Below are 15,514 nucleotides of genomic sequence, written 5' to 3'. Positions count from 1 at the left end.
TGAAAGATATGAGTGCCCCAGTAAGACACACATTATTGTGTTTGGGTGTCCAAGGTCCTTTTCCCTCTATTTTTATATACATCACAATTGTATATTGTGTACATTGTAGTTTGTCCCAACTCATTTTGAATATTGTCTTGCAACATAATTTGAGTATCAGGTGGTTTTCTCCATGGTTTGAGTGGATATATTGTAATGTAGTTTACATGATTACTACGTTTTGGGAATAACACTTTTGCTCACTCCTTTAGGCCTAGAGGTGGATCTTCTCATCTGAGACTTGTTTGAAATTAACAGAATTAAATTATTTTCAAACAGGGCTCGGCTACTAATTGTTATGGAGATGATGGAAGGGGGAGAACTGTTTCACAGAATCAGCCAGCACCGGCACTTTACTGAGAAGCAAGCAAGCCAAGTAACAAAGCAGGCAAGTGTCAGGACCACCCTACATTTAGCCAGCACGCCACCGGCAGACATGCAGGAGAGCCAAAAGAATAATAATAATATTTAAAAAAAACCCTGCTGCATGGCTAAGAGAATGTTCTTATTGCCTGCTTTGTTATAGGTAGTATTTAAGAATTGGTTATATTTTCTGTAGAGCACACCGGTGTTTGATGCTGCTGATAGTCACATATTTGTATTTGTATTTTAACTGTTGCGGAATTTCATCTCTGGCCGCACTCGCTGTTTTTTTCTGATGTGCAGTGGATGCTTTCTGCACCTTTTGGTGGCAGAGGGCAAGCTTTGTACGTTGTTTCTCGTGTTACTTAGGAGGCAAAAGTATCCATACTGTATAATTCTTTCATTGCATCATTTCTTTATCAGCTTCCAAATACTATAAATATTAATCAATATTCAGGATAGCCAAAAATTAACTTTTTTATCTGACGTGATATGCCTTATTTCAGATCGCTCTGGCTTTGCAGCACTGTCATTCACTAAATATTGCACATAGAGACCTTAAGCCTGAGAATCTTCTCTTCAAGGATAATTCCTTGGTAAGATTTATTCTTATTTTTATGTTACTCCAGACTGTGATTGAAGGTTTTTGGTTTGTATTAAATAGCTGAAAATGTGTGTATCTAAGTAGCAGCTCTTAAACATTGTAAGGAAAATGTACAACTAAAACAAATGCATTGAATGGATGGTAAGCTAGAAACCCAAGTAGTTTATTGAAGCATATGGTGTTTTAAAGTATGACTGATATATCCTTGGAACGCAGGCGACATGGTAGTGCATTGCTATGTGGGAGATGCCACAGTGCTCTTACTGCTGCATTAAGTGACATAGAGGGAAGAATATACAGGCTCTGGTGAGGCCTGGCATTGGGTAAAAACAAAAATGGGTGTCGATTATACAAACATAAAAATGAAATCACACAAGAAATCCACTGAAGCCAAAAATGACCAATACAAAAAAGTGTTTGGAAGGAAAAAGCCTTAAAGAGCTCAATAATCACAGACGATTTAGTGAGCTGATATGATCAAAAAGATCTCTTACTCTTTCATCATCAACACAAAAACCTTCCATTGAAAAAATGACTCCAACAAACTTTTATATTGTCACTTATAAATACTCTTCAAATAAATACAACAATATCTTCTGTTGTGAGTAAGTTGGCAAAGCACTTATCTTTAAAGGGTCCAAAATCATGAACGTGTTCAAGATTCACAAGTAGAGCCGAGCTCAAAATCAAGCCGCTGCTATGCTGGAAATCCACACACCTCCGAGCCAATGGTGTCCAGCATTTCAGGATCCATGGTGGTGGGTACTTTAGGCAGAAGAGTGGATTGATGTTGAATGCTGTGCCTAAAATAGCCTGCCACCGTGGACCCTGAAAAAACATAGAAAAACGCTGGCCACCGTTGACCCAGAGTTGTGTGGATTTCCAGCATAGCAGCGGCTTCATTTTGAGCTCGGCTCTACTTGTGAATCTCGGACACGTTCATGATTCTGGACCCTTTAAAGATAAGTGTTTTGTCGATTTATTCTCTTTAGAAGATCATTTTTATCCTATCAGATCACTAGATCATCTGTGATTATTGAGCTCTTTGAGGCTTTTCCTTCCAAAAACTTTTTTGTGTTGGTCATTTTCTGGCTTCATGTTTATAATTGGGTAAAAACAGCCATGCCCAAACTTGACAAAGGACCTGAGCATTCCTGAATGCTTATTTCCCCTATTTCAGTCACTTAGGAGTATCAGTTTACCCCCCTTTCCTTTATTTATCCCTACATAGGAGCATGATGACTAAGACTTTTCTCTCATTCTGTGTCTATGGAGGAAGGGAGAATCTTACTAAATTAGGCCATAAGTGAATAGTACTACAAATGTAATAATTGCTAAGATTATCAGAAACTTGAGATTCTGCTTGAAATAACAATTTTGTGATTACATGGTTTAATAGCAGACAGGGCATCAGATTTTGGAGTAAACATTGTTTTGGGAAAGGAGGTTGGAAGCAGGAGCCCTAGAAGAGACTGTCAGGTTCATTCCTCTGTCTTGATCTTCATAGTAAGATCAGGTAAAAAGAAACTGGAACTGCAGATGTGTAAAAAAAATTTTTTTTTAACAGAGAAACTATTTAGGCTTTGATGAGATGCCCAAGAATTGCAGAGCCATGAATCAAATATTCCTGCTGGGTTACTTCTCAAGTCGCTCATCAAAAATGCCTTTTGTTTTTCAGGATGCTCCTGTTAAATTGTGTGATTTTGGTTTTGCCAAAATAGACCAAGGTGACTTAATGACACCACAGTTCACTCCGTACTATGTAGCACCTCAGGTAAATACGGGACTGCATACTTGCACTGTCTGTTAGAGAGAATGTCTTTTATAGAGAACAATTAAAAGCTGTCCTGTAGACTTCACTTATAAAACATTCATATGCTGAACAGGTTCTATTATGTGGTGCAGAAATTGTTCAACAGTCACCCAGAGGGACTAATAGTTTTCCACAAATTCAGCATTCATGTGTAAGGTGTGCTATAAAAACAGTAATGTGCCCATGATTGCTCAGTATGTTTTTTTTTTTTTTTTTACTTTCCTACCAGGAGACCAAATGCACTGACCTCTCCTCACTGGTTTAGATATTGTTTGGATGTCCAGTCTTTCTTTGATTCTTGATTGTTGCTTCCCACCAATCACCCTGTCCTGGCAGAGGCTGGGAACTGTTTTCAGTAGTGACAAATAGTAGCTAGTTTAGGACAGAGGTGAATGGGTTTCTTCACGGACAAGCAGGATTATAACTACCACACGTGTGAGTGATGTTACCACCTGACAAAATTTGAGTCGGTCCTCTATCCCAGAATTTAGAAACACCTGGTAAAGGTTTCTGAGCATGTGTGGTGTTCCACACAGCAGCCTGTCACACTGGCTGTCAGTTCCTTTTCAACTGCCATTTAGATGCCCTTAAAGGTATAGTTGCATTACCAATTCACAAAATTCTGCTGGATCAGCAACAAAGATCTTGCAAATGCTTACGACAACCCTGCCTACATCCAAGCAAATGGAGACAAAATATAGAGTCCAGTCATCTTCAGAGAAAAATCAGAAGATTCTGGACACTGGGAAAGGTTCCAGGATGCAATGCTAAATGGAAAAATAGCAGTACTCCAATGTCAGTTGACATATTTTTATGCCATTCTGGAAGGGATACAGGATTCATTGAACTCGTCACCTCTAAGGATCCGGGAACTTAATGCATCAACTATTTAATTAGGACAGATTGTGATGCTTATGATATGCAATAACTAGTGGCAAGGGGGATGGGCATGGTTGAGGGTATCTGTACTTCGAGGGCATTCATGACAGACCATCAGATGCTTCTAGTACTAGAGAAAACCTTTTCAGAGAAAAGGTCAGGGAAACAGGGTCTCATAAAAGGTAACCACTACAATCTTTAGAGGCAGAAAATATTGATAAGCAGCAATCATCATCTTATACGGGTTCAACATTGTCTTCATCAGTACTGAAGGACTGCGATGCCAAGCATTGGAGGAAGCCCAAGAAGCACAAGCATCGGTCCTCATTGACTCACGGTGTCAGGAGCACTGGAGCATTGGCTTCACTGGTACCCAATTAGCGCTGACACTGGGAGGAGCACTCCCCCTCTTTAGAAGAGGTGCCTGTGCACAAGTCTCCAGGCAGCCAGGTTCCCTGCTACCGGTTCAGCGCCAGTGCTTTCTCAGGCTGCCTCTCTCCTGGCTCCCCCACCTTTGCTGATGCCTTCCGAGCCATACTCAGGGAGGAGCTGGTGCAGATGCTGCAGCTGCAAACTGCTCAGGCATCGAGGGCGCTTGCGCCAGCTGTGGATCGGTCCCATATTCTTCCTGAGGCTTAACCCATGCTTGTGCAGAGATCTCGATGCCAGATCCTTGAAGAGTGTGTATTTCGAAACATAAAGTACTGTTCTCAATGTCAGGAGAGGAAGCTTCCTTAGAGTCACAGGGTAGGACTATATCTCAGTGCTCTTTTTAGCATGGACACGGTTCCACTGAGCTGAGGTAGGTACAAATTTATTAAGCCCGGTCTGAGTACAGTGAAGGGTCTGAGTGGAACCATTCATGGGACTTGGAGAAGGGCCCACACTACTTCTCGGAGGATCTTTAGGGGATGCTCTCTGATCTTTCCCTACCCCAAGAAAGATGTAAATCTTCATCTGAGGGTCCCTCTCTCACTGGTTTTGTTAAAGAGATTACTTTTGCCAACCCCTTTAAGTTAGAAACAGAGGAAGAGCCTAGGGCAGAAATGTTAACTGTCCTAGACTACAAGTCTCTGCTAAGGAAGAGATCACAGTACCATTGCACCCTATCCTTTAAAGATGCACTGTCAAAGAACTGGGCATCTCCCCTCTTGGTGCAGGTAGCACTTAGGAAGGTGGATACGCAGTAAGCTTCTGAATTCGAGAGGGCCCAGCTGCTTCACCACTCTGGTGGTCAAATCCACTCTCAAATGAGCTAGGAGTTCCAGGACTCGTGTCTTGGCACCCCCAGATAGAGAGGCTCAGACACTAGACTCATTTCTGAGGAAAGCTTTTCAGGCTCAGTGCTCATTGCCTGCATCCAGTCCTACCAGCTCTCCACGAGCCTTTACTTGCAGATTTTTTGGTCCACAGTATATTAAATCTTGCGTATTCTCTCCCACAGGAGCAGGCCGCAGAGCTTTAATTGGCCAGTAAGCAGCTGAAATGTAGAAAATATCGGGCCAGGGGCGTGTATGACTCTTGATATAGCATCCAGACTCTCTGCCATTGGTGTAGGAATACGCAGACTCATGGCTGCGTGTCTCTGACCTAGAACCAGTGGTTCAGGAGAGGTTGGTGTACGTTCCTTGCCGAGGTGACAACCTGTTTGGAAATAAGGTAGAAGAAGTTGTGGACCTCATCAAGAAACATAGATATTATCCAACCCCTGTCTTCATAACCTCCAGCCACAGCCTCCTAGGAGGTTTTTGAGTGGGCCTAGGCAGTGATCCTACAACTGTGAGGTGTAGGTTTCCACTACCACCTTGCTCTGCCCAGAACTCCCAAACAGGATGGGGGTAGCCATTCACAAACACACAATTTTAATTGGCTAGCAGATTGCATCTCCTTATAGCCAGGCGGGGCTGGCTCTGAAGGATCATGTCAAGGATCATAATATCAGAGCCATGGCTGCGTCGGTAGCCCACTTGAGGTCAGCCTCCATAGAGGAGATTTGCAAAGCTGTGATATGGTCATCTGAAAGCACATTCATATCTCATTACTGCCTTGGAGCAGGACACCTGACTTGACAGCTGGTTCAGGCAGGCAGTTCTGAAGAATTTGGTGTCTAGAATCCACTCCCCTAGGCCCAGTTTTCTTTAATTCCAGGCTGCACCTTCACAACTAGTAAGTAAATAGTTTCAGGTTAATTGACATTCAGGCCTCGATATTTCGAGTCCCCATTCTCTTAGCATTATTGTTTTCTGTGAGCCTGGTAGCTAGGGATTCCCATCTGTGAGAATATGACAGCCTGCTTGTCCTCAGGAAAAGGGATGTTACTTACCTGTAGCAAGTGTTCTCCGAGGACAGCAGGCCAAATATTTTCACATACCCTCCCACCTTCCGTTGGAGTTGTATTCTTTAGCTATTTTGCAAGACTGAGTGACCCACGCTCAAGCATTGGGCGGGAAGGCACCAGCGCATGTGTGGTGGGATGCTGCTAGAAAGTTCTCCAATAATCTCACTAGTCAGCGTCTGCACCAAGCTCCGACGGATGATGTGAGAAAATCTGTCCTGTCTTCTGAGAACATCTGGTACAGATGAGTAACTTTGCTTTCTAGTCATATCCTTATACTAGCCCAGGCATTTGTTCTCAAAAGCCTCATCAGCAAAGTGAGTTGAGATAGCATGAAACAGAAAATCACACAAGACCATTAGCCAGTCCCAGGCCAATGCAGGGCCTAGTTCTTGTCTGGAAGATGATCCAGTATGCCAGTGTAGAGATATCAAAGGATAGAGTGGGAATTATTACTTGGAGTGGAGGAGTAGCCTATTGGTTAGTTCAGTGGGCTCAGAACCTGGGGAACTGGGTTCAATTCCCACTGCAGCTCCTTGTGACTCTAGGAAAGTCACTTAATACTTCATTGCCCCAGGTACAAAATAAGTACCTGTATATAATATGTAACCCTCTTTGATTGATTGTAACCACAGAAGGGTGCTATATCAAGTCCCCCATCTCCCTAAAATAGTATTGTATGCTGATGAAGAGCTCTCAGTGCACAGCCACAATGAAAGCTGTGCATTGAGAGCTATTTCATGAGACTGTATCGTATATCCAGTACAGACTGTTACCTTGAAGTTTTTATTCATTATTCATCCAATGCATATGATCATAGTGTTTTTTGTGACCCCTAAGGCAGGTAGCTGCATCCGCTGAAACATGGACCCGTGTCTGGTCATTTTAAGGGGCTTTTCAAATAACATCTGAACATCTCATAGGCTGGAAGTCAGTTTGTCACCCTCAGCTCCCGTGTTGTTTCTCCAGGTTGGGAAAAGCAGAGGTTGACAATGGTGGGGCAGCTACAGAATATAATGAGCTTTGGAGAACTTAAGGAAAAATACCAGTTGGGAAATAGTAACTCAACCGTCAACTGAACTTCGGAGTCTCCACATGTGTAATGGTTGTGATCCTGCTTGTCCTTGGAGAAAGCAAAGTTGCACACCTGTAAAAAATAATTCCATGGACAGCAGGATTCAATTGAAACAAAAACCCACTCTCCCTTTCCAAGGTTGAAGCTAGCTTTGGAACCCAACTGGCATCCACTGTGACAGACAACTGTGCAGGAACTCCAGTGCATGCTCAGAACCTTTTCCAGATGTTTCTAAGCTGTGGAATAGAGGATCAACACAGTTCTCTCATGTGGTGATGTCATCCACGTGTGTGGCTATTAGATCCTGTGTTTCACAGAGAAAGTTCATTACAGGAGTGCAACTTCGTTTTCCATTCAGCAGTCAGATTTTCAGGGTATGTACAACAAATTTGCATGAGATATACATACACTGGGGGGCAGTGTGTTGTAAGTATATTATGTGTTTTTGTTAGGGATCTCCTGAAAAGGTCACCGGCTAGGTGTTTGTTCATGAACCAGTTTGAGCACCATCAATTTAGGACGTTATCAGCTTGGACTCGGAGGCAGAGATGATTTGTTTAACTTATGTTCCATTCTCAGATTGGTCCATTAAGTTCTTACCTTTTTTTCCTTTCTGTAACCCCTTCAACCTCCAGCTTGCACCATAACTATATACACTCGCCTGCAGAAAGCACTGCTGTTAAAAATACATTTTCCTAATATTTTATTTTAAATCTTATTTGGTTCTTTATATGCATACTGGATTCTGCCCTTCCCCCCACACATTTAAAGGCATGGATCTTAATTTAGAAATGTCTACATGGCTTGCGGCTACCCTCTGTCATGGCAGTCACAAGGCAAGATGTCTTGGAGAGAGGGGACAGGATGCAAGAATTTAGTGCATGTGTGTAAAATTTATTAGCTCCAGAATGTTTTGAGCTTGTTATATTTTTGCTGCAACAGGTACTAGAGGCACAGAGAAGACATCAGAAAGAGAAATCTGGAATTATTCCTACCTCACCAACGCCCTACACCTATAACAAGGTAAACTAGACAACCTTTGTTGGTTTTACACCTGCCAAAGTGCAGTGAACCACAGCTTGTGAGGAATGTAATACTAACCGTACATGAAAAAATATTCTGTTTTAGAAGCTGCCTAAAAGTTGTCAGAAAATTCATTAAGGAGGTATACAAGTTCTTATAAGAATTTTGTGTGATTTTTGTATGTGGACAACACTTGATCCTCCCTGCAATTGGGATAAAGGTATAAAAAGTTAAAATGCCAGTGACATAAAACAAAACAGTTGAAACTGGAGCATGTCTTCCACCTGAGACAGTATCATCATAGGACACAATGGAGCTCATTTTCAAGACCAAAAAAGTCAAAAGGTGGTAGATGGATGTTTTTCTCTCAAAAACTTCCTCGTTGCGATTTTCGACACTCCAGTTTAAGATGTTTTTCTCCACGCTGTCCAAATTTCAAGGGTGCATGTTGGGGGGTGTTTTGGACAGGATCTGTGCGGGACATGGGCAGCATCAAAAGTTAGATGTTTTTCTGCAACAGTGAAACAAAACGAAAACATCTAGGACCAAAATTAATATGTTTTTGGCTAGGCCTGTTTCAATCATGAATAAATAACCAAAAGTTGCCCCAAATGACCACCCCCCATAAGATGTTATAGTAACAGTACATACCAGGCTCTATGATGGCTTCAGATATGATGGTCATTCTTGTTAGAGCAACAAGAGGTCCCAGGAGTAGTCTAGTAGTTCGTGCAGTGGACTGTAAAGGGGACCCAGGCCCATATCCCAACTGGTGCATGTGTGGTGGAAAGTGTGAGCCCTCCAAAAACTGCTAAATACCTACTGTACCTGCTCAGTGTGCTGCTGCGGCTAGGAAAGCGAATAGAATGTTGGGTATTATTAGGAAAGGTATGGAAAACAGGTGTGAGGATGTTATAATGCCGTTGTATCGCTCCATGGTGCGACCGCACCTTGAGTATTGTGTTCAATTCTGGTCGCCGCATCTCAAGAAAGATATAGTAGAATTGGAAAAGGTGCAGCGGACGACTAAAATGATAGCAGGGATGGGACGACTTCCCTATGAAGAAAGACTAAGGAGGCTAGGGCTTTTCAGCTTGGAGAAGAGACGGCTGAGGGGAGACATGATAGAGGTATATAAAATAATGAGTGGAGTGGAACAGGTGGATGTGAAGCGTCTGTTCACACTTTCCAAAAATACTAGGACTAGGGGGCATGCGATGAAACTACAGTGTAGTAAATTTAAAACAAATCGGAGAAAATTTTTCTTCACCCAACGTGTAATTAAACTCTGGAATTCGTTGCCGGAAAATGTGGTGAAGGCGGTTAGCTTAGCAGAGTTTAAAAAGGGGTTGGACGGTTTCCTAAAGGACAAGTCCATAAACCACTACTAAACGGACTTGGAAAAATCCAAAATCCCAGGAATAACATGTATAGAATGTTTGTACGTTTGGGAAGCTTGCCAGGTGCCCTTGGCCTGGATTGGCCGCTGTCGTGGACAAGATGCTGGGCTCGATGGACCCTTGGTCTTTTCCCAGTATAGCATTACTTATGTACAGTGAGGTACAGAAAGTTATTTTTCTGCTGGAGGGCTCACCATACAATTTAAGAGTTATGGTGAGATGTGTATCTGGGCCTTTTATGTGAAGTCCACTGCAGTACCCCCTAGGGTGTCCCACTGCTCTGCTGGGTTGTCTGAGTCACAGTCTACTAAGAATGATGGCCCCCCCCCAGACCTCCCAATGGCCAGTTTTAGGGTGTTTTTCTCTTGGAAGTTTTTTTTTCTTTTTTCTAAAATGGTCACAAAAGAAAAACGCACTGAGCACAAAACATCTAGAAAAAGGCGATTTTTGAACCAAAAAAGACTTTTCAGGTACTTGGTTTTTGGAAGTTTTTAATAAAATGTCCAAAATCGGACTTAAACATTTTATCGAAAATGCCCCTCAATATCTCCTGCAGTTCACTGTGGCATTAAGCAGCTCTTTTTGTGTAGTAGGATGACATGCTAGGGATATTTGTGTTTCTGTTGTTGCAGATTAATTTATAATGCTCTGTATCTAGAGAGTTTGTTCATTCAAGATCAGATGCACTAAGGTGAAAACACATGAGGCCTTTGTTTATTAAGTAGTTGAGAGAAGGCTTTGATTGGTCACTTAGCCTGTAGAACTTGTGTCAGAATATTCTGAGCCCTATGGCTTTGCCAGAATGCTAAGGCAGTCTCATCGTCTTGGTAACATTTACTGTGTTGTAATGTCAGTAAGAAGTAGAACAGAGAAATTCCCACCCAGCACATGGTTCTGAAAAATTTGAAGTTTTGCAGGTTGTGCTAATTTTTTATTGGACAAAGATGATGTATGTGAACTTCTGAGATTACATTGGTCCTATCAGATGTCATCCGTGTGGTCTCTAAAGCTCATACCCAGTTTTATTCTATCGGCATTTAAATGATCAGTTCTATACAGGATCTGATTAAGAAATGAAAATGGGTGTTATCAAATGTTTAGAATTCCATATGTCACACCCTTTCCCAAAACACATGTTCACTGCATGCAGTAAAGGGGCACAGGGTTGCATATAAAAAGATCATGCAAATGAGGACTCAAAAGAAAAGACTGCACCAAAGGCTTTCTACATTCAAGGAGATTCTCTTTTACAGGTGAGTCATTTCTTTATTTTAATATCTAAGTTAAGTTGTAGAAGCTGCTCTGAGTAATATTAAACCTTTACTTCCTCTGTTTCTTACTAGATTGTTTGATTTAACCCTGGCAGAAGTCAGGCAGTCAGATAAGTGTTTTTATACAGTTTGCATAAATTAGGCTTGGGTCTTTCACAGTTGGTCCCTTCTAATCTGCAGCAGATATCTGGATGAATATTTGGGATGCTGTGAGACAGAAACCTTTAAGGAGTAAATACAGCACCTTTCTGAGCCTCCTTATTAGGCGTGGTTTCATAGACAGTGTGCAGCTGACTCATTGATGGAACTGCGTCTGGCATATCCCAGTAGCCACACCAGAGCTTAACTCTTAAATAGATGGGGAAAAGCATAGATGATCTGCTAAAGATTTTAATTGCTTTGTTTATCAGTTTATTTTTTTTGTCTTAAGTGGGGGAACACACCTGCTTTGTTTTTCTGTATATTCATCAGTTGTCATTAATTGTTACAAAAAAAAGTAAAAAAAAAAAAAAAAAAAACATCTACCCTGTTGTTTGCTTTATAGGTTCTTATTGTGCTGCGTATTTTTATTTTTGTTGTAAGCTAAATGTATAAATGATTTTTTTTGATTGTGCTGTGACCCATTTTCCACATTTAGCCTATGACTGACTATACAGCTTCCAATCACAAAATATTGTGATGGTCCTGGGGTGCTCTAGTTTGGTGTAGTGGTGGTTTAAAAGATTTTTGTGTGCAAATTTTATCCTTCTGCATGATTATATTAATGTGCATATTTTGCTTTTTCTTCATGCAAGAAATGTTTTCCAATTGAATCTGAAAATCTTGTTGAGGGTTCTGCTCACTGAATACCGTGCCACAGCTATTGTGGCCCCTTCTCTTCCCTTTCGAACATTTCTTCAAACTACAGGTAAAGCAAATCTTCTTACCTGTTAGTTAACAGGTGTTCTCTGAAGGTAGCATTATATTAGTCCTATTGAAACCCACCTATTTCTACTGTAAGTTGGCTTCTACCGATAGTAACTATGTATGGAACGGAGGAGGCCTGCGAAAAAATGCTAGTGTGAGCAGTTCACTGTGCCAGACAGCTCTTGAAGCTTTCCGAGCTGTGTTTATACTTTTCTGTCCCAGGCTCCTTCAGATGGCATCATCCACATGTGAGAACAAATATCATGTCCTTGGAGAACATCTGTTACAGATGAGCAACTTTTGCTTTTCCTGCAGTTCTGAGGGTAGAGTCAGCACATAAACATTTTCAAGTGTGTGCATGTATTTAGACACACACATTATGTGCATCAAATAGCCGGAGTAAATGTTCATGCATAGCCTCCCCGGGTAACTTTCCAAGCTAAAATACGTGCAAGTTTTCATTTGAAAAATCTGGCAGAATTGGCAGACAGTTATCCCGCATGGTGAATTTTGCATTTTCAAATGTATGCAAGATCATGCATAACTCACCAATTTTGAAATCATGTTTTTCTGCATGGAAACAATAACCATCAAAAAGCAAGTGCAAACATCTAAGTACTTTTTTCAGAGCTGTTTTCAAAAGGGAACATGCACGGGCACATTTCCCTTTGAGAATGGACAGAAAATCTGGAGGAAAAGTAGCCGTGGAACTTTGCATCAAAATGCAGTTATGGAAATTGTCATCAATGTGGCAGAAGTCCATTGAGTTAAAGATTCCTGATGTGGCAGATTAAGTAAATCTCTGTTAATGCATGCTGTTGCGTCTCCTGGTTTCAGTGAAGAGGTGGCTAGTTTTAGCTGCATTATATGTTAGGCAGATTTCAAATAACCCGTTTACCTATGTAGATAGCCACTGGCATAAGTAAATCACTTTTGAAAATTGCCTTCATTATGAATGAGTAATACAACTATAGCTGCCAAATTCCCAGCTCTAGAACTTGAGATCGGGTTTGACTTTTTGGTGACCCTCTCCTGCTGTGTTATTGGTTACTGTAGTGCTGAGTACTTCAGGAACACACAAACTGCAAGTGTCGGAATGCCATGAGATGAAAACTGAAAAAACCAGACAGTTTCCTTTCAGAAACCAAGCGACTGCAGCTTCACTACAACAGAGGTTAACATTCTGCCAGAAGTAACTTTTTCTTATAGGTTAATACAGTGGTTCCCAAACCTGGTCCTGGAGGCACCCCAGCCAGTCAGGTTTTCAGGTTATCCACAATGAATATTCATGAGAGAGATTTGCATGCAGTGGAGGCAGATCTCTCACATGAATCATTGTGGATATTTTGAAAACCTGACTGGCTGGGGTGCCTCCAGGATCATGTTTGAGTTAATAGATAATTGACCATGATGTTAAGTTTTACACATTTCTCTTTTTTAAAAGATGGTTCTCTGACCTGATTATACATTTAAAATATGGTGGTAGTGCAGGGAAAGCCTTTCAATTTCAAGAAAATGCTTAGAACAGACATATTTACAACTTGGAATTACAAGATACAATTTGGAAGTTTAGTTTTCTTACCAAAGCTGTATTTTTTTTTTTGTTTGTTTCCTGAAAATATTCTGTTACATAACAGTAAATGTGTACCAACAGTGGAAGGGGTCTCTCTTACTGTCAGAGGAAATAGAAACCTGTAGGCAATCGACCATCCAAAATATGAAGTAAAAAGCGTTTTGGAAATTTTGGAAGAACATTAACAGTTAAGAGGTGTATTACTGCAGGAGCCATTGCATAAAGTGAGCCTTGTGGTTAATAATGCTTGTTAATGGAGTTAACGGTTAGTACATTACTCTTACGGTTTTGTTTGAAAGGCTTGGAAAGCTCACCAGCCATCATCTCAAAGGCAGAGCATATAGAATTTTAAAGCTAAATGCTTGTGCTGGTACAACGAGATAAGTTGGTGTAAAGCTGCTGAGTTTGATTTTCGTAAGTCCAAGCATAATGATAATTGGTTCCTTTTCTCAGTATTGGGGGATGGGGAGGTGGAAAGGGGTTTGTATATTTTGAGCAGGTTCTAATTGTATAGTGAAAGAAGGATTTTAAAACCTGTAAGTTGATAGCTAAAACTGTATATTGGGGAGAATCTTGTATGCTCTTTCAGATGAATAAAGTCAGTTGACTTACAGCTTTTAATGATGATGTAATTTTGAAAATCAGAAATTTTAAATCTTTTGAGGGGGTCTGATCTCCTTGATTATACATCCAGTGTATTAAACAAGGAGGTAAAATGGTATAAAATTCAGCTAAAATTTATTTTAAATCCAATTTTTATAATGAGCCATGAAAATATTTGAACATAGTCACGCTAGAAGCGCATCATCTGCTATCCCCCTTTAAAGGTGCCAAAAGTGATGATTTCCTTGCTTTCAGAGCTGTGACTTGTGGTCCCTGGGTGTCATTATTTATGTGATGCTGTGTGGATACCCTCCTTTTTACTCCAAACACCACAGTCGGACAATTCCAAAGGACATGAGGAAAAAGATCATGACAGGAAGTTTTGAATTCCCAGAGGAGGAATGGAGCCAGATCTCAGAAATGGCAAAAGACATTGTGAGAAAGTGAGTCTGTTGGAGACCTGTTCTGTTACCTTGCACTGTGTATCTATTACTTACACTGAATAAGTTGGAAAGTCGGCTGGGGTGGTGGCTTTCGTCACAAAGGGTGCTAAGCCGTACTGAAGAGTACTGCAGTGACACATAACGTTTTGCGCGATGGATGACAACTTTGGACTGCAGCTGGGTTCCTCTTGGGACTCTCTTGCAGCCGTATTGGTCCTGGAGAGCTGACTCTCCGGTCATCGGTGATTCATATTCTGTTTCTGTTCATGTAGTCTGTCCTTGGGCAGCAGAGAGGATCTTTTCTGTACCATTGTCGCGGTTACCTGACATTATTGAGCACACTCATACCCTGTTCTCTTGGCTCAGGAAAGAACCCCAGGAGGAAGTGTACAGCCGTTCAGTGAAATGTGCACATAAGCATCTCTCACATGTCACAAAGGGTTTTGTTTTTTTTTTTTGGGGGGGGGGGGGGGGGGGGGTACAGGGGTTTTAGTCCAGCAGTTTCTTCCTTTTGGGCTTCCAGCTGAATCTATACTGGCCTCTAAGTTAGACACAAGGAAAATTCATTCAGAAATACTAATTTTTCTTTCCCCTTCATCCTCTAAGCATTGCACAATAGGTCCAACCAGGGCCTAGAAACTTTTCTGGAGCTCTCCCTTAGCATACACCTTGATTTAGGCCACTACATGTTTCCGTTGTGTGATGACTAGTGCTCCTGCTGCCCCTGGGAAGCTGTGAATATTGTCTCCACAGCATCTCCAGCCATCAGGTCTGCATGGCAGTGCACGATACTGTCAGTGGCCTAGCTCCACTGTCACATAATTAGGCTGAACGTTTTAAAGTTTGTCACGGAGGTACTTTGAGTTACAGAGAAGAAAATATTGCTAGTGTACACAAACCAGCAAGTATTTTTCTGTTCTCCATTATCTAACACCTCTTTTGAAATTCTATCTGATCCGTATTTGAAAACTAAAGAAGCAATCATTTAGTGTTGATACAACAGCAAATGTAACTCATTACTGATAACGTAAACTTTCCAGAAAGCGTAGCTTGCATAGTAACTACACATGATGCAGCAAACATGAGTGAAGCTTGATAGTCCCACAACTCTCTGTTGCCATTCTATGAAAAGTGAGCAGAAGTTATGTCCAGTGGATAAGAGCTTGGCCAGAAAGCTGAGAGAATCT

General features: G+C 41.3%; 1 protein-coding gene across 2 annotated transcripts in view; it reads left to right on the top strand.

Moving 5' to 3' along the window:
* MAPKAPK5 (MAPK activated protein kinase 5) overlaps positions 1-15,514 on the top strand; it is a 60,867-nt gene that overhangs the window by 28,999 nt on the left and 16,354 nt on the right. For both annotated transcript variants that reach the window (XM_030218119.1, XM_030218118.1), the window contains exons 5-9: positions 319-427; positions 909-998; positions 2,685-2,780; positions 8,051-8,131; positions 14,140-14,327. In XM_030218119.1, the coding sequence (XP_030073979.1) occupies positions 319-427; positions 909-998; positions 2,685-2,780; positions 8,051-8,131; positions 14,140-14,327 (564 nt within the window). The remainder of the gene's footprint in view (positions 1-318; positions 428-908; positions 999-2,684; positions 2,781-8,050; positions 8,132-14,139; positions 14,328-15,514) is intronic.

The sequence above is a fragment of the Microcaecilia unicolor genome, chromosome 11 (assembly GCF_901765095.1).
Source record: "Microcaecilia unicolor chromosome 11, aMicUni1.1, whole genome shotgun sequence".
Lineage (NCBI taxonomy): Eukaryota > Metazoa > Chordata > Amphibia > Gymnophiona > Siphonopidae > Microcaecilia > Microcaecilia unicolor.
Note: the sequence above shows the minus strand (reverse complement) of the source record. Positions and strands in the feature narration are given on the sequence as shown.